The following is an 18,115-nucleotide window of genomic DNA, read 5'->3' as shown; positions in this document are numbered from 1 at the left end:
CAAAGAGCAATCCAGAGTTCCCGATGCACGAAGAGCTACCTGTACTTATTTCCACATCAGAAAAAAAGGCAGCTCTTAAGGGATTGGCTGAACTATGACTTAGTAGGAACATCTACTCCAGGAAAACAGCTTATACCTCTAAGGGCAGGATTCTCTTGTAAATCCTTCACCATTATCTGCTTTCATTGCTTGATGCTAGTTTAGCAAACCCTACACTTGCTCTTCAGCATAATGCTCAGTAAATACCAACACTGACTGGCAAGGTTTACTTGCTCCATCAACCCCCTTTTCCTCTGATGCCCAGCTTGAATTACATTTTCTGCAAACCCCACTAAAACCACCAAGTCTGCCAGAAGACCATGCAGCATCAGTGTGCACACAGGAGCAGCAGGAAGACAGAAGAGCTGCAAAAAAACCTGACTATGGAGCAAAGCAGGGAACGGGTATCCCAGAGCATGCCACAGTAATAATCCATTAGGTGGTGAACAGAAAGCACACAGATGTTCTGTTCAGCTCTGCACATCTTTTCCTGACACAGCCACACACTTGCTGGGTACATCACCCAGTGAAAATATGAGTGAAGAGCCCTATTACTGTTACTTGCCATCAAGTGTTTGCTGGTAAATTTCCTACTACAACACAAGTTCTTAATGACAGCTATTTTCCCTGCAACCCAACTTTTAATCACCATTTTTATGATACAGTACAATTAAAAATCCCACAAGACGATCCACCATGGCTGACTCAGTACTCAAACATGTCAGGGTACTTACCAAAGCTTTTGTGTTCTGTCTTCTGAGAAACAAGTACAAAGCCCAGGTCTGATGGGCACTATTACATACAAGCCTACCCTACCCACTCGGTATGTGAGACGCAGGCTTTAACAGTTTGAACATTGTGAAAACAAAGTTCCAAAAATTCTGTTTACTTCTAGACTTAATTCTCTGCTAAGAAAACAGAAGCGAAGTGAGATGAAGTCAGATTCCACCATCTGATCTGCAGACTAACAAATCACTGAAATGCATTTGGAAGGAACTTGTTCGTTTCTGCAAGGGTCAGATGGGCCAAACCATCATGATCAGCTCACATGAAAATTCACAAACCCATTTCCAATAATGCTTTTGCAACTGGGTAATAGAGAGTTCATGTAACTTCAGCTCTTGCTCTTCTGGGCAGAGAGGGTTGGACTTGACATGAAAATACTATGCAGCTAACAGTGGATTCAACTAATTCAACAGCACATGATTTATGATGCAATTTCTGTTTCGATGCCTCTAGATACAAAAACTCCAAACCTTAATCCATGGTTGAGTAACACAAATACCACAGACCGAAGTTCTATATAGTTACATGAACTATGACATTATAGACCTGTTTCAAAGAAGTGTCTTAGAAATGCACTGATACATACAAACAAGTTCATTGTGCCCAGAAGTTTCCTAACATTCTTTTATTAAAAACAAAAGAGCCAAAGACTGCCCTGATGCTCTTCATTATTATAAAGCAGACTCTGAAGTATTAAGTGAACTACATATGAGCAAAGAATTCCAACTCATGCAGAGTTTAAAACTAGGTTTACAGTTTCCTATTTTATTGGCATGGATGTATTTCTAAACTTAAAAACCCTTCTGGCAAGTTATCTCAATTTCTTATGACAAAATTTCTCACAACACACAAATATTTACAACATATACATATTTTTTTTCAGTCTTTTACAACTGGTTCTTAAAAGACAAACAATTTATAGGTTACCACAGAACAAAAGCTGTGACTTAGTTGTTTTTAATTTCATAAAACTATCATAAGTTAAAGTGAATAGATTTTCTTTAAATTCCTTGTAGCATTTTACAAGTGCAACAGAAAAATATGAAGAACCAATTTAGGATAGCTGCAGTTCATTGGATAAATGTTGCCCATTGTAATCACATTATTTCACAGCAAATTCTTGAAAAAATAAGCACCAATCATTCTTGCAAAGAACAATTTTATCTAAAAGTATTGAAAAGTGTTAAATACAAGGTGTTTAATTTACATAACAAGCAATAAATACGCCATATCCAAACTTTTATTCTGCATACTGCTACCCTCGTACATATAATGTACTAAAAAGTCAGCAAATTGTCAACATCTTTTTTTTTTCTTTTTTCCTTTTTTTTTTTTTTTTTTTAAAGAAATCAATTTGACTTCCAACCAACGGTTTGCTACTATAACAAAGGCCACAAACAGTACGTCTGGGACAGCATACAGTGTTAAAACTGACAAACTCCAGGGGGGGAAAAGAAACATCTAGCAAATAAAACGAAAAGCTGTAGGTAACTGCTGGTGATATAAACATATACTAGAAAACCTTAATACGCTGCTACTATGATTTTTTAAATTGTTTAGTCAAATATTGTAAGAGCAAACTAATGCTCTCACTGATCAAAAATAATTACGTAGCCACACTGTATTCTCATTGTCCTGCATGGAAAGATTTGATGCAATTTCTTCACTTTGCTTGAGCCTTTATTTTTCAACAGAGCATTACCTCTAACTCAGAATTGCACATAAGAAGGCTATTAAAAAGTACAATAAAAATCTGCACAAATCAGACTTAAGAAGAGTCAGTATGCTGTACACTTTCTACAATATTACGTTGATAGGTGAATGAACAATAGAGAAGTGCTGCCACTAAGTTTTTCAGAAAGTTCTTCAGTTGAGGAATAATCAAATGGAATTTTTGTTGCGGGTTTTTCTGTTTGGGGTTTTTTTTTTTTTTCATTGTTTTTTCTTTTGGGATTTTTGTTTGCCTTTTTTTAATTTTTATTCTTTTTTTTATAAAAAGGACATCCAGGTCAGTTTAAGACCTATAAGCTTATGCATTGAGCCTTAAAGACTGATCCTCTCTCCTCCTGGAAGAAATATCAATATCTATTGAATCCTTGCCAACAATAAGCCTTAATCTCTTCGCTGGAGGAAGAGGAATAAAATCATCAAATTCATCATCATAGTCATCTTCCTCTTCATCATCCTCTTCTGATGAAGATTCATCTGCTGTTTCCTCTTCATAGTGACCATAATCATCTACTTCCATTCTTGACTCCAAAAGGGAGAGAGTTTCACTACAACACACACCATTTTCATGAAGGTCCTCAGGGTACGTCCCTATGTTTTCTTCCTCTCGTTTTAGCTGTATTTTTAATTTTGTTGAACTATTGCCTGATCCTGAGTTAAACCCATTATTTAGCTTTGCTACATATAAATTGTTATCTTTTTCATGGTCTTTACTTAATTTGATGCTTATTTTTGAAGAATTCATTCCATCACTTTCTTGATCATTTGCCTTGCTGCTGCTATCGTGGCGTCTACGAAGAGTCAGTTTAGGGATCCCAGAGCTATTTTCAAGGATAAGTTGTGCATCATACCTCGTGATACGTCTTTTCTTTTTACTTTTTGCAGTTCTAAAGCTGTCTTTTGCTTTAAAATTGTCAGATGTTACAACAGAGCAGCCACCAGACCCAGGGACACAGTCTTTATAGCCTACAGGTGTGTCTACCACATTATTTCTCTCTCCGAGTTCTGAATGAGAACTAATCAAATCCGGTACTTCATCTTTCACGGGTGTATTGTGCATAGTATCAGTTTCTTCTATTTTTGCAGATGGTTTCACAAGTTTTCCTTGTCGAGACTTCTTTTTTGTCATGCCTGCATCATTTTTCTGGCACCTCATCTCCCCTTTATGTGACGGTCCATGACCCACATCATTTTCATTTAGCACACAAGACTGCTGCTCTAAAACATCTGATTGCGTTCCAGTCAAGTTATTCTTATAGCTATCCAACATATTTGGTTCAAGCTTTATGTCAGAGGTCTCCTTCAAATTCATCCTCGTTCTCACCGACCTCCTTGTTATGTATGTGCAGGGTGGTATATCACCATGCTCATGAGCACCTTTCACAGAATTCAGTTTATGTTCTCTTGCTGCATGCCTTGTTAAGCAGCCACTAGAGACTGCAACTTTGACTGGTCCCTCCAATTCTTTATCCTTCTTAATGGGCAAGTTTTTGTACAAAACTACTTTAGGCTCCTTGAGAACTAAATTCCCCATTTCGAGCTTTCTAGAAGCATTCTTTTGCTCTGGCCTTTTGCACTGATTTCTCAACTTTATCTTTGAAAGTAAAGGCTTTGCAGGCTTTTTCAGTCTCTTTGGTACCCTGGAATTATTTATATGAGTTAGTTTAGATGAGGTAGAATTTGATGATGCTGGAATTGATATAGACTGTCTCGTTAATGTTCTATTTTTGCTGTTCTTTTTTACACCAATTGAAGATTTTCTGTTAGCTGCAAAAGAAAAAAAGTTTTGTTATGACACTGCTTTATCCTGAGCTTCCCACTCCCAAATACTGTAATTGTTTTAAACACTTCATCAAAATCTATGAAACAGGCTAGACAGTACGCAGTTACGAGTGAGACTGCTGAACTTGTAACTCAGACATTAAAGGAACTGGCAAACAAGTCAAAATTTCCAAGACAAAGTCTATGTTCTATGTACACTTCCCTCACTGCCCCCAATATACCAAAATTTACCAGATCACCCAAATATACCAAATAACTTCTTCTACCATTTTTAAAAAAAAAACCAATCCATTCCACATTATCTGCACTTTTATCAAGTATTATTCCAGCAAAATCTGAGGATCAGCATGCTCCAGTGCTAAGCCCAGATTTTTTTTTCCTACAGGGGGAGGGAAAAAAACCCCAAAACCTTAACTACTGTGATAGTTTCAGTTTCAAGTATCCGGTTATCTGTCACCTACTGTGGTAAGCAAGGCTGTTTTGCCTGCCCAAGCAAAGCTGCAACTCTAAAGTTTTGTAATTAGAAATCATAAGAGGGCTTGGGGGTGTGTGTGTGTGTGTGTGTGTCTGTGTGTTAATTGTTGGGTTTTGTTTTGGGTTTTGTTTTGGAAGCAAACAGGGGCCACATCGAATCATATTTCATGTGGCTCCACACTTGTTTGCTAGTTAAGTCGTTCATATTTTACGTATACCAAGGGTGGTGGGAATGGGGAAGGAAGGAAAGTATATAAACAATACTCACTACTCCATGAAGAGAAGTCTGTCAGCAATACCATAAACAAAAACCCTTCCAATTTCCTCTGAGTACCTTCACTTCAGAATAGCTACCTGAACTACTACCAGTCCTGGATTTGTATAGGAAATAGCTACCCAATTTAAAGGATCTCTAAAGGAAACTGTAAGTTTAATAAGCTCTACTAAGACGATTTATTTAAAAACTTTTTCTACAGAATGTAGGTAACTCAAACTATGTAAGTTTTCTTTCCTAAGCCATACTACTAACATGTGATAGTTTATCACATTTCAAAATACAAACATTACTGGTAGAACTTTAACTGACAGAAATATGACAATATTTGCTTTTGATATAAATAAAAACCCAATAACATACCACCTAGTGTTCTTGCAGTACTTAAGGAGAACCACGCATCTGCTATTTAAATTGCTTTCAGATTCCTGAACAAATCATGGTTTTGAAGACCAGTATCTGAGATGCATCTCAAAACTGAGAAGAGGAATTCCATCACAGTGAAAGTTTTAAAGGTTTTTATGAAACCTTTAATCTTCATTCCAAGGTTTTCCCCTTACTTACTTGCATTAGCTTTTTCCTGAGTGGTGTCTGCGTCAGTGTTAGAGCTGACAGACTGGCTGTCTGAATTTTTGCTGCTGTCACCCAACTTTTTAAGTCTGTTCAATCGTTTATCTGTTTCTCTCAGTCCATATTTACTATTAATCACAGGAGTAGGTGCTGGCAATCCTACTCTTGATTTAAAAGCACCAGTTCCACGTCTACAAACAAAAAGAAGACACAATGTATTAATAACCTTAATATAAGCTTAGAACTTTTATATACCATACTCTGAATCCCAAGTACATTTGCATAAACAATACCAATAACCACTGAATTTATTAGCATTTTGTAGGCTGTTTTAGTGAGATACTGATATACTTATTTGAGTAACATGTGTAGAAAGACCTTTAATTTGATTTTCATTCTTGCAAGAAGAATAACTGCAGAAGTAGGTCTCCCTAGCTTTATGTCTAAGTATTGTTTCATAGCCAAATTACACAGGTGAAAATGAAATACGGTAGTTCAAAATGCTACTTAAATTAGCTAACAACTTACATTTTTCCTAATTACGTAAGGCTAGTAAAAAAATGTCAGCTTCAGTTACAATGCTTGTCATTGCATCAGCAAGAGTTGGAAAGTACAGAAAATAGAATAACATTATCACATACTTCCGTGCTCCTTCCTAACTGAAAGACTCCAGCATGTATTTACAATGAAAGTGAAATGGCTGAGCAAACCTAGAATTTTTTTTCCTTTTAAGTAATCACATAATAGGATTAAGAATTCCTGTACTTGCACTTCAACCACTGCTACTGGGAATCCTTTGGTACTCTTTAATAATCCAGTATGCTTGTACTTCGCAGAATTACTGAAGACAACTTCAGTTTGGATTCCAGTGTGTTGTACTGGAAGAAAATCTATCAAACTTAACCAAAAGCGCATCAAAAACTTCAGACAGGATCTCAAGCTCCACAAGGTTAATTATTATGCTGACAACACTTGTTCTCACATTAAGTAGTATTTGTTTGATATCGGACATTCAGTGTTATTTTGGATTTTGCAAATTACAGGTAGCTTAAGATACTAAATTGAACTTAGCATAAGCAACAGCCACTTCAGAAAATAATGGTGCTATAAACGACCACAACTGTCTTCTGACATGCTGCCTTTAGTGCCCACTTGTCTCAGCCAGCATCAACAGCAGGCTCACCTACGAAGAGCACATGCACACATGTAAAGATATGCGAATTTTCTTGGTGATGACTTATGGAGGCTTGAAAATAGAGGGAAAAATAAAAAATAAACAAAAAAAAAAATACAGTGCCAACCTTCCTATAGCTCCCAAATGTACCCTACAGATTCTTAGAAGTCTAGCATTTTAACATTACAAATTAACACCCTTTACAGCATAGTCAAAATTGAGTCACTTAAAGATATTTTTCTTGGTGGTGTACAAAGTGACAGCTGCCTCATCAGCGTTGGTAAGGACTCATTTTTCCTTGCTCAACTCCCCTAAATTCAAATTTTTCATTTCTGATTGCTGTACCACAGCCTTGTGACTGAAAAGCAGATTCCTAAAGTTAGAATTACCCAAATGCTAGCATTAAAATGCAACATTTTCATGGACTTAAAATACAAAGATGAGAAGTTAGTGAAACTGTTTGGACATAGAATGTGGTGGGTTTTTTTCCTGAAAGTATGTCCATATTACATTAAAATCAACAGAATTTGAGTAAAACCAAACATATCGCTCTAAGTAACAAGAAAAGAACAACCATGGGGCCCAACAACTCCCAGGACTGAAGTACGTTTTTACTAGCAGCTTTCTAGATAAAGTCTGAGACTGTACCCTTTACTTGGAATGATCCACTAACATCAGATGAGCTTGGAGGTCCACACCAGAAAGTTTTCCCTTTTCCTGAAGTGCAATAATGCAGTAAAAACTAAAGCAGGATTGTTAGACTATTTATACATATGTGCACTAAGCTATTTCACAAGATGATTACTATTTTTCCTTTACATATATATTTATTTATTTTTCTCTACAGTTAGGTTGAACAGCAACAGAACTATTACAGGTTCTGTGTAGTTCTTCTTGGAACTAAGTGAAGTTCTCACAAATGATGCTGAGCCTCCATGCTCACAGTAAGCAGACGTTTCAACATGGCAAAAAACAACCAAAAATTCTTTGAACCAATTTTGTTAAGAAACTAGGCTGGGACAGCACAGGTTAAAAACAAACATATCAATGTTGGGCAGATAAATGCAAGTACTGACCAAACCGCAGATGTTTATGAACAGAGAACCCCCAAAGTTCTAATAGCACAAGGTGAAAACTACTTTGCACACTGCCAGCAGAAAAGAACTTCAACACAGAAAATGTTAATGAAATTTGCTTTTTCTAGTGGAAAGAAAAAAGAGCAAAAGTGAAGGGTCAGTTGCTAATGGTCTCATAGAGGCTACAACTGTTTTCTTTTCAATTCTATTTTATTCACTACAAATATTTTTAAGAATCTACACGTTCTTTTTTTTTTAAATCTCATTTTGGGCTATCTCCAGAACAAAGGATCAAAAGAAAAACAGAATGAAGAAGTTCTAAGATATGTAATGATTCAGTAACAACATTAAGGAAAAAAGTCATTAAAAGAAGTAGCAAAGAACAATTATAATGTGTCAAAAGGTCTCAGTACTCATAATCAAGGAATTTCATAAGATATGTATTGAATAAGCTCAATTCCACTTGAAACTTAGTTATGTCAATGCATACCTTTCACAGGTGTAGCATTCGCAGTATTCGTTATTTTCTCCAAAAAACCCATCTCCGTAGTAACAAGAGATTTCTTCTCCAGGTTCAATATCTCTTAGAGCTTTCACACATGCTGTATCCCTGCCCGTCGAGACAAACTGGAGAAGGACATAACAGAGGGGGGGAGAAGTTTATCAGTATGATTGAACAGTATCTGAATAAGAAACAAAAAACACTGAAACAGATGGGGGGTGAAGGGGGAAGGTGCAGTGACAGAGAAAAAATATGGGGTGATTTATTTTAATTTCTTGCTTACCTTACAGTTAGGTCTGCAATCTGAAAAAGGTCCAAAAGATAAAGTCAATTAACTGTTGATAAGACCTGAAACATGAATAGTTGTAGATATCTAAAGTAAGGATTCACTCTGACTTCAATAACTATAGAATCTCAACTACATACTGGGAGTTACATCAGTATTGCACAGGGCTATGCATACAAAGATCTGGTTTCTGAGCTCTTCCCTGTGCAATCACAAATGTTCAGTTTCCTTCCTCTTTAAGGTAACAGGATTTATCTTAAATCCAACCTGCTTTTCCTTCAGCATACAAATGCAACAGAATCAATTAAGCTTCTGTGCCAAAGGTTAAAGGCGTAAGTTCACCTAAGAAATATGCTACTGCTGACTGAGTTCACAAAGAATTCAAGGTAACCCACAATATGCTCTATCAATTCAGCTGCCAGCTCTAAAGTCTCTGTGAAGGAAGAAGGCATCACTGCCTAAAGCCTTCTGTGAGTTTCCCACAGCTTTGGTTTGAGAAAATCCCACCAGAATTTTGTCCTACAGTAACCCAGTATGCCAGATTCAGACATTTTCTCTAAGGTCTTGTGTTGTTCAGCCCACCTGTAACAACACTTAGAAGTAAAAATGCTTATGTCCTTCAACATGCTTCCTCTACTTATTACTCACCATGATTGATAAATGCAGCAGGACCAAGCCACAGCTGTGCACAGTTTTTCCGGGTTGAATACATGACACTGAAGTCATTTTCCCCATGTCTCAACAGCATGTTTTCTTCCATTTCTGATAGTTCAGCAATACAGCCCACAAGTAATTCTATTTTATCATTTCGTTTCCTTTAGTGTATAAAGAACAGCAGAAATAAGAATGCATATGTCAAAATTGCAAAGTAATTTCACAAGAAGAAAAGTTGTCAATAACAGGAAGTGTTTTGTAAACCACTTCTCAACCCCTATAAACCTCATGCTTTAATTCAGTTAGAGGCAGGATATTAGACTAAACAGACTTATCAGAAATTAAATGTAAGTTTTCATGCTGCTATATAGAATCAATTACATCAATTCTGACAGACATTACCACCACTGTTTCCACAATTTCCTGAAACTGTAAGCAAGAAACTGCAAGAGTTGATTACTTCAGCTTCTACAGTTGTTTAAACAAAAAGAAAGATTTTTCATTTGTGCACACTCCCTCCCCATCAGCACTTAAGACACTTCCTCCAGCTGCTCTTGTTTGCATTTCCTACACTTCTTCCACTGGCCAGGAAAACACTGCATAGTGAAGATGCTTAGAACTCCACTTCTTCTTAAAAGAGGCCCAGTAATGACTCAGAAAAATGGCCAGAATTCATGCAAGGTATCTCCCTCTTTCATGAGTGGTTATTCAGCATCAAGCTGGTCCTTGAAATAAACCACTGGGGGATGAAGGGTGGGACACAACAACAAAAGCATGATGCCTTCATGTGCAGACAGCCAATCTGCCATCAGAAATACAGCATACCAGAGGCACTGAATACTCTGCCTAGGAAGAAGCATTCTCCATTACCTTGCAAGGGCATTGTTTCCACTGCCTTTTAGAGTGGCCATTCCAAATTTTAGCCAGATTACTCTAACAGAGATGAATATGGAAATACTAAATACACATGAAGGACACAAACTAGAAGCCAAGCCTTTTAAGTGCAAAATTCTCCCATATGAGAGAGCCGAGAACTCTTATCAGTTTTGAGCCTCAGAAGTTTTCTAGATACTGGCAGGGTTAAGAAGCAGCTCTCCTGTCTTGTGCACTTCTCAGGTCACCCAAGATTTAAGGTTAATGTATTATTAATTTAAAGCACGTAAAGTTAATTTATTTTTAGCAGACCTAAACACAGAGCTTCCACCCCAAAGAATCAGCCATGGGGAGAATTCACACTGAAAAAAAAAACCACCCAACCCCCAACATACTCATTATGTTGCAGTTGTGGAACTTCCAGCTACAGTCATGAAGATATAGAAACTGGCCTCAACCTTCTTAAAGCTTACTCTCCCACATGTACAGGCTGTGGCCTTACAGTAACAGCATGCTTACTTGGTATGCTGCCAGCATAATGTCTAGCCAGTCCTAGCCTGCGTATAATAGCGTATCATCATCTCAAGTGTGCTGTTATGAGTATGTACTGCCACAAAGCAAAACAAATATAAATTATGGAAGGGAGGAGAGGTGGAAGGAAGTGGCAAGTTTATTTTAAAATAATCTGCATTAACCCAGGATCTGCTGGTGCTGCCACAGACATGCTTATAATGAAACTCAGATGTGTCAAAATGAGATGGGGACATACACTCGGGTTCCAACTTTGTGTTTCCAGGAAAGATTTATCTTGCACAATGAAAACATGCAAATAACACCCCTCAGTTCCACAGAGGTGAAAAACTAATTTCCCCTACAATTATCTGTTGTATAACAAATACGATATAATGCAAGTCTTGACACGGTTGTGTTTGTCACAGGAGGCAAACAACTCAATTATCTGACTGAAAACAAGATTAAAACCACTTGTATACTGAAAACTGTATGCCTATGTCCAAATATACAAATGAATGTCTTACAGAAGCATGTATTGTGTGTTAAGTACTTAGCAAAAACAGACACCAAATTTAATTTTAAGTAAAAAAATACAAAAATTTGTATTTCACTGGTTGCTGTTTTAACTCTACATCATACTTTTAGATTTCTAGAATCTTTCAAAAACAAATCTACAGAAATAGAATGTAACAGTAAACTGTATTTCTTACCATTCTTTTGTTGCAACAATTTTGGCTCCATTTTGTTCAGAAGAATACCGATTACAAGGCAGTATCTCAAACCCACTATCGGTAGCAAACATTCGTAAATAAATAAATACCTGCAATGGAAGAAAACATGTACTTTCCTGTTACAAGCAAAACAAAGAAACATAGAAAAATGAAAGTCAGTGAACTGCATGAAAAACCCCCACAAAAATAGATATTGCAATGGGATGTTGTTTGCCAAAATGCTTATCTGATTATAAATTTTAGCTGTATTAACATTTTATGTTACTCTTAGTTCTTCAGATTGACTTGCAGGAATTCTCACATGGATAACATGACTATCCAAAGAGTTAAAAAAAAAAAAAAAATTAAAGATGCCTCAAATGACACAAAATCATCCCAACCAATGAAAATGGGTAATTTCTTCCTAAAGTTACTGAGTAGTTGCATTCAAAAATTCTTCTCTTTAGCAGATCTTTAAGAACCACTGAGACCTAACAATCTACAGGATCAAATTTTCTTCTTTCAGTTCTGAAAAATGTATTATTTCCCATGACAAATCTTAATACTGAATAGAGGGATTGCAGCGTAAATTCCTTTTAGTTAAAGTACAGTTATATTACTCAAAAATAATTTGCTGCCTAATTTTTTCTACATTACTAAAATCTTCCAAGTAAGCCAAATTCTTTTTGGCTGTATCTGAAAACAATGCACTCATTCCTGAAAAAGCTGGGTTTTTTTTTTTAATTAAAAAACAAAACCAAAACCCACCATGAATTCCTCACAACTTTGAGAATCAACAACCAATATATACTACACACAAAATGGATTTGGAGCATGGGAAGTGAAGGAAGAGCAACACTCCCCCATAAAGCCCCTATAGCCAAAGCAGCTGAGGCATTTTGAAGTAAAAATGCTTCTCCCTTTTTCTTCACCTTTGTCATAAAAATTGATTTATGACAGTTATAAGTAAGAAAAACCAACCAACCAACCAAGCCAACAAGCCACAAAACAAACAGAAAAAGGGGTAAAAATACAACTTTCAAAGAATGAAAGGTCCTAGAAACATTTGTCTCCCAGAAGCAGACCTTCTCTCTTCCACATATGACTTACATCAACAGCAAAAGAGGCAAATGTGTTTTGAAATATGTTTTCCTTTCTACATGATTATTATAAACACATGGCAAGGTAACTAAAAAAAATAAAAAAAAAAAAAAAAAAAAGAGGGGGGCAGGGAGCTTGCTGGGTTTTAAAAATCAAAGAAAGTTTCTACTAAAAAGCAATCAAAGAAATAACATACAGCAGTGCATTACTTCACTACTGCTACATTCCTAGAAATGTTTACATTTTATTAGCCTTTCAACCATCTGAAAAAGCACATTAATTACAAATACACCTACATGTTCCTTGAACAACCTTTCCTGCATTTTGTTCTTGTTAAGAAAATAGTGCCGGGCCCAGTCACCTGACGTCAAGGACTTGAAGGCTTTTTCTAAGTGCTCATCTTTCTTAAAACGTTCAATCACCTCTTTCAGTTCTTCTTGCCTTCCTTTAATAGGTCGAAATCTGAAATAAAGAATAAAGCTATTCCAGTCCACTGACATTAATTTTCAATTCCTCCTCACAGTTACTTGCAACATAGAGGTCTTCTGCAAGTCATAAAAATATTTAACTCCTAAGCATAAAGAAATTGACCATTACATACTGAAATCACAGGCCCTCGTTTCCTGAAGCAATAGGAGAAGTAAGGTAAAGCTAAGCATACAACTTCGGATGTTAAAACCCTCCATTCTGCTGAGAAGCACAACTTATTTATAAAACAAGTATCTGGTAAGATTAACCTGCACAGAGTAGTATTTCACTGCTTTCAAGCCTATTATATGGAACAAAGCACCTAAAGAACTAGTACAATGGAAGTGTTACTGTCCTTCCTAATAAATCTACTATCATTAAAAACGCATATGCAAAAATAATCAGCAAATAAACCGTGTGTTTTAAGTTTCCTAGTTAACAGTTGTATCAAAGGATCTATGCACAGTTCTGGCTTTTGCAGCTGGGTTGGGTGTACGTGATTTTAAATTTAAGCCCTCTACAACCTCACATGCTACAATGTATTTTTCTTTAAATAAGTGACAATTAGACAGTTCAACTGAAAGATTAAAAAAAAAAAAACTCAGAACAAAAAAAAAAAAAAAAAAGAAAAGGAATTATCTTGAAGAGTGATTTTATATAAACTTTTGCCCAACCCAAAGCCACCTTATATTGACAAATCCACTCTATGGATTTATGTGGAATGCAAATGTAACATTTGCATTCATATACAACACCTCTTAATGACTACACAAGTATTGATAAATAATAACACACAGTATAAATACTACATTTGTAGAAGGCTGAAATTCCACAATTCTGTGCTATCATAAGATTTTTCCCCCTAAATTATTTGCTACAGGAAACAGGTAGCTGAAAAGCATGGGTAAATACGAGAATAAACTCCTGCACATTAGCAAAGAATTCTGCCTTCTTGCTAAAGCTTGAGATGTGAAGGATATTTCTTCTTACATCTTCAACAGGAAAAAAATGGTCAGAGAAAAAAACCTATATGGCTGCAAGATGCAGGATATCTATTTCTGAGCTGAAAAACCATCAAGAGAAAGCAGAACTTAATTGGAAATTATGTCAAAGCTCTATAAATTGCCTTTCCTGAGCACATACCCATATATACTCCGCTCTGGGGTGGAGGTGGGTTGCGTGGACTTTTCAGTGTATGACACACCCCAGGGGACTCTTTAAAAAGATAAAAATTTTCTAGGGTCATGAGAAAAAGTCTGCTGCCACTCCTTTTACAACTCACATCTTTTGCGTACACAGCATATGACAGAAGTGTTACATAAGCTACCAGCTTTTGATTAAATCTGTAAGATTGAGTCCCATTACTTTGCGTTAACTATGTCACAATGCTGATTTTATTTCCTCTTACTTACCAAATGAAGTCTGTATTTGATGACCAAAGCACACAAGGGGAAATAAATTCTTTAAGTTAGTGGAAGGAAGCCTCATCAACTCCCTCACTGACACCCCATATTTCAAATTAACATTCACTTGGCTTATCCTCATCTCAGAATGCTAACTGCTGCAAGTAACTTATTTTCAGATGACCAAGTAATAATTTGCTGCTTCTATGCCACTTGTATGAAGGAAACAACACAGCTTAAGTGCTGCACATCCTAATTCTATTTCACCTTGTAAAATAGTAGAGTTTAATCAGAAATAACTAATAATGATGATGATTCAATTTCCTTCATTAGAAGTAAAATGCGGTACGTATGCCCCCGATACAATAAAGACCTGCTAATAGCAGTATCACTTCCAGCAGCAGTGTACTTTATCAGTGTTCCATGCTACTGCCTTTATATATCTCTGCATTCTCCACCTGAAAAACTTCCTTGTAACATAACGACTAAGCAATCTTTTTGAATACAGCAAAAATTATCAGCATAAACCTGTGAACTTTCAAAGAAGATACAGTAGTAATTCGGGGTGGGATAAAATCCAACAATATAGCAAGAGCCAGTCAAGAAATAAGATGTCCACATAGCACTGCAGTTACCTACTGTGCAACTAAGTTTCAAATCAAGTTCTTTAGTAAAGAGTATACTTATCCCAACTCCCAACAGCCAGCTGTCTCAACAAGTTGCTGAGACCTCATCATGGAAGAAAACTCCCTTCAGACTACAGACGACATGATCATTACTGGTTTTGTTCCATAGCACAGCAAAGTCTCCCTTCACTTCCTAGTTGAACACAAGATTGTGACCTCCCAATTCTCCCCAAACCAGAAAGACTTCTCCCAGATTTGACAGTCATACTCAAAGAGCTTCCTCAGACATTAAAAGAATTTAAAATGATATAGCCTGAACTGAACCTGACTAGTTTCAGAGTAAGATTTGATCTCATTTTCAATCAGAAACAGTTTTCCCAACAAGGACCCAACTGTACTTACATCATGAGAAGTACAAAGTACACGAATATGCACAAACAAGACAGGTCAACATTTTGTTTGCACCTTTATCTGCAAACATTAAAGGACAAAACCCCACAGGATTTACAGCTAAAATTTGTCTTCAGCTATGTCTGTTCTTGCTTGGTTAAATGAATGGTTGCCCTTTCCCTTACATTTCATATTGTATGTTGAAATGCACTACTCACTTTAGCTAAGTGACCTCCAGGAAAAAAGACAGGTAAAAAACCTATCACATCCAAAATGGCATTAGCACCTGAGACAAGCAATGTATGTGTTAGACATAATCATTCTTGCTTATCATCAAGAAGCTTGGTCTAGGCTAGCTAAAGAAAGCAATATCCCAACTCAACCACGAGCAGAAAAAGAAAGCAAAAAATAAAAAGCAGAGCAGATGCTAAGTCTAAACAGTTGCTCTCATGACCTACAGAAAAAGAATCAACACCCTATATTTTCTAGCAATTAGAGGCCCATCTTATAGCCCTACAGTGATGCTTCAGATCTTTCACAATGTACCATTCTCAGAGGCTGACTAGATAACTACCTGACTAACTACCTTTGGTGGCTCAGAACCTGGCCCCAATCCTTTAAAAGTCACATATGTCCATGGATCACATTCAGCTGGTGTTTCTATGGCCTCTTGTCTCAGGCATTCCACACTGGTGGTGGAATTCTTTTAAATGCCTAGCAGAAACTCATGTAACATCATTCCTAGGAAGCAGAATAGTTAGTCTATGCTCAGGTCTTGAAAAGGCCAAAAAGAAGGGTGGAAACAGGAATGGGGTAAAGATGGTAAAAACCCCAGAACATCAAGAAGTCAGATGAATGCCACATTTAAAACTTAAAACAAGAACTGGTTTGGGAGGAGTTCTGGGGTGTGATTTTTTTTTTCCTTTTTTTTTTTTGTCTTTCCCTTTTCCTCCAAAGAACATGACGCCTGGCACCCAAGGGCTCAAGAACCGGTACTGAGGACCTCCTGCAGCACCTCTACCAAAACACTCTGTTGACATATTTTACATGGTGACAGGACAGAAATAATGAGAAAAGATAAACAGGAATCTAAACAAGCACAAAGTGTCCACAAGTAAATGGAAAGATTCCAGGAACCAACTTAATGAAGCATTACATTTCCAGGATTCCCAAATCTGGGAAACAGAATGATACTTTGCACAGTGAGCCTGAGTTCACAGCTGTTCCTCACAGTTGTGGTTTACAGTGAGCTGTTCACAGCTCAACAGTACATATAAACTGCACTGAGAGCATACAAAGCTTATGAGCAAACCCAGAATATAACCCACACTCCTCATGAAAGCTTCAGTACTTTCACAGGTGTATCCCCACATATAGTTTAAGAGATACCTCCTGATTTGAGATATTGAAGAAGCCAATATGCTGAGAAAGCCTAGAAGTAGCGTTCCTTGAGAATTTGAATGTCTACTGATAGATACTTCACTTCTCCAAGGAGTATCATGAAATATCAGTTTATTCATTAGTCTTTCCCAGCACTATCTACCAAAAAGGCAATTGGTTTTGAGAAATACTATTATTTTGGTGTTACAGGGCTTCCTCATTTACAGACAACATTAACAAATTAATAAAAAAAAAAAATTAAAAAATCTACGTATCTGCTGGAAGAGTCTACAGAACTGTTTTTGAGCACCACCTTGAAGAGAGCCTGAGAATATCCCACAGCTAAATTTATACAAATAAAACTAGGCAAAGAAGCTGGCTTTTAAGTATCATTAAAATACAAGACTAGTTCTAAAAAGAGAAATAGAAAGATAGAACACAAGAAAACCAACAAAACAAACCAGCCAACCCAGTCTCTAAACAGAGAGTCAATTAAAATCAGAGCTGTTTATCCAGACTTCTGGTTTGCTCCTGTGAACAAATTCTTTATTAGAATCCCTCACAGAAGCTGAATCAGACACTCCATGTTTGAATCTGCTCACAGGCACAGACTCACTGAGCCATCCTACAAACAGCTTCAGGTATCAGGTCTCACAGAACATGGAATTTGCTGCACAACAGTCTGTTTTTAAAAGTAAACTAAGAATGAAAAACTTCGCTATCACAGTATCTTTAAAGAAATAATAATACACCTTCTCCCTGACAAGCTGCACAGCAGAAACTTTTCCCACTTCCCTAGGTAGTATTTATTTCTCCCTAGTCAACAAGATCCAGAAAAGCAACTGTTATTTCAATTTCAAAATAGCTAGATGATGATCTTTTCCCAGTTACGGGCAAACTGAGGTGTTCTGAATAAGGAAGATGTAGGAAAACGGCTTAGGGAAGCAGAGCTCTCTCTCTCTCTCTCTCTCTGTCAAGTTTCTCTTACCTCAGGAATACTTAAAGACTCTTGAAACTCCAAGGTATAAAGCCAAAGGTCAGTGAGATGCTTGCCTATAAAGGAAGTTAAAGGAGAGTTTCTGGTAAGTTCAGAAGCACAGTACCTTGCTCAGTCTCAGTCACTGAGAGCAGTGAGTTTGAACAAAAAGGACAAACTGATCCTGTGAGAATTCTACTATGGAACTCCACATACTGTATTGGTGGGTGATAAAAGAGTTATACTTCTAAACCTAGTTTTCAACTCCTGACTAGGGAACATCAAGAAGAATGAATTTATCAAAACATAGCATCCCATTAGTCTCTTAGC

At 36.8% G+C, this 18,115-nt stretch overlaps 1 protein-coding gene across 5 annotated transcripts in view; it reads right to left on the bottom strand.

Annotated features, from left to right (window-relative positions):
* Nucleotides 1-1,418: 1,418 nt before the first annotated feature.
* KMT5B (lysine methyltransferase 5B) overlaps nt 1,419-18,115 on the bottom strand; it is a 29,975-nt gene continuing 13,278 nt past the window's right edge. For 4 of the 5 annotated variants that reach the window (XM_065686805.1, XM_065686806.1, XM_065686802.1 and 1 more), the window contains exons 4-10: nt 12,839-13,004; nt 11,442-11,551; nt 9,340-9,506; nt 8,689-8,708; nt 8,394-8,530; nt 5,648-5,844; nt 1,419-4,320 (exon numbers count right to left, since the gene is read on the bottom strand). In XM_065686805.1, coding sequence (XP_065542877.1) covers nt 2,855-4,320; nt 5,648-5,844; nt 8,394-8,530; nt 8,689-8,708; nt 9,340-9,506; nt 11,442-11,551; nt 12,839-13,004 — 2,263 coding nt within the window. In that variant the 3' untranslated portion in view covers nt 1,419-2,854. Of the gene's footprint in view, nt 4,321-5,647; nt 5,845-8,393; nt 8,531-8,688; nt 8,709-9,339; nt 9,507-11,441; nt 11,552-12,838; nt 13,005-18,115 lie in introns of those variants that run through there. The other variant, XM_065686807.1, reaches the window with a different exon arrangement.

This window comes from Lathamus discolor, chromosome 6 (assembly GCF_037157495.1).
Source record: "Lathamus discolor isolate bLatDis1 chromosome 6, bLatDis1.hap1, whole genome shotgun sequence".
Taxonomy (NCBI): Eukaryota; Metazoa; Chordata; class Aves; order Psittaciformes; family Psittacidae; genus Lathamus; species Lathamus discolor.
Note: the sequence above shows the minus strand (reverse complement) of the source record. Positions and strands in the feature narration are given on the sequence as shown.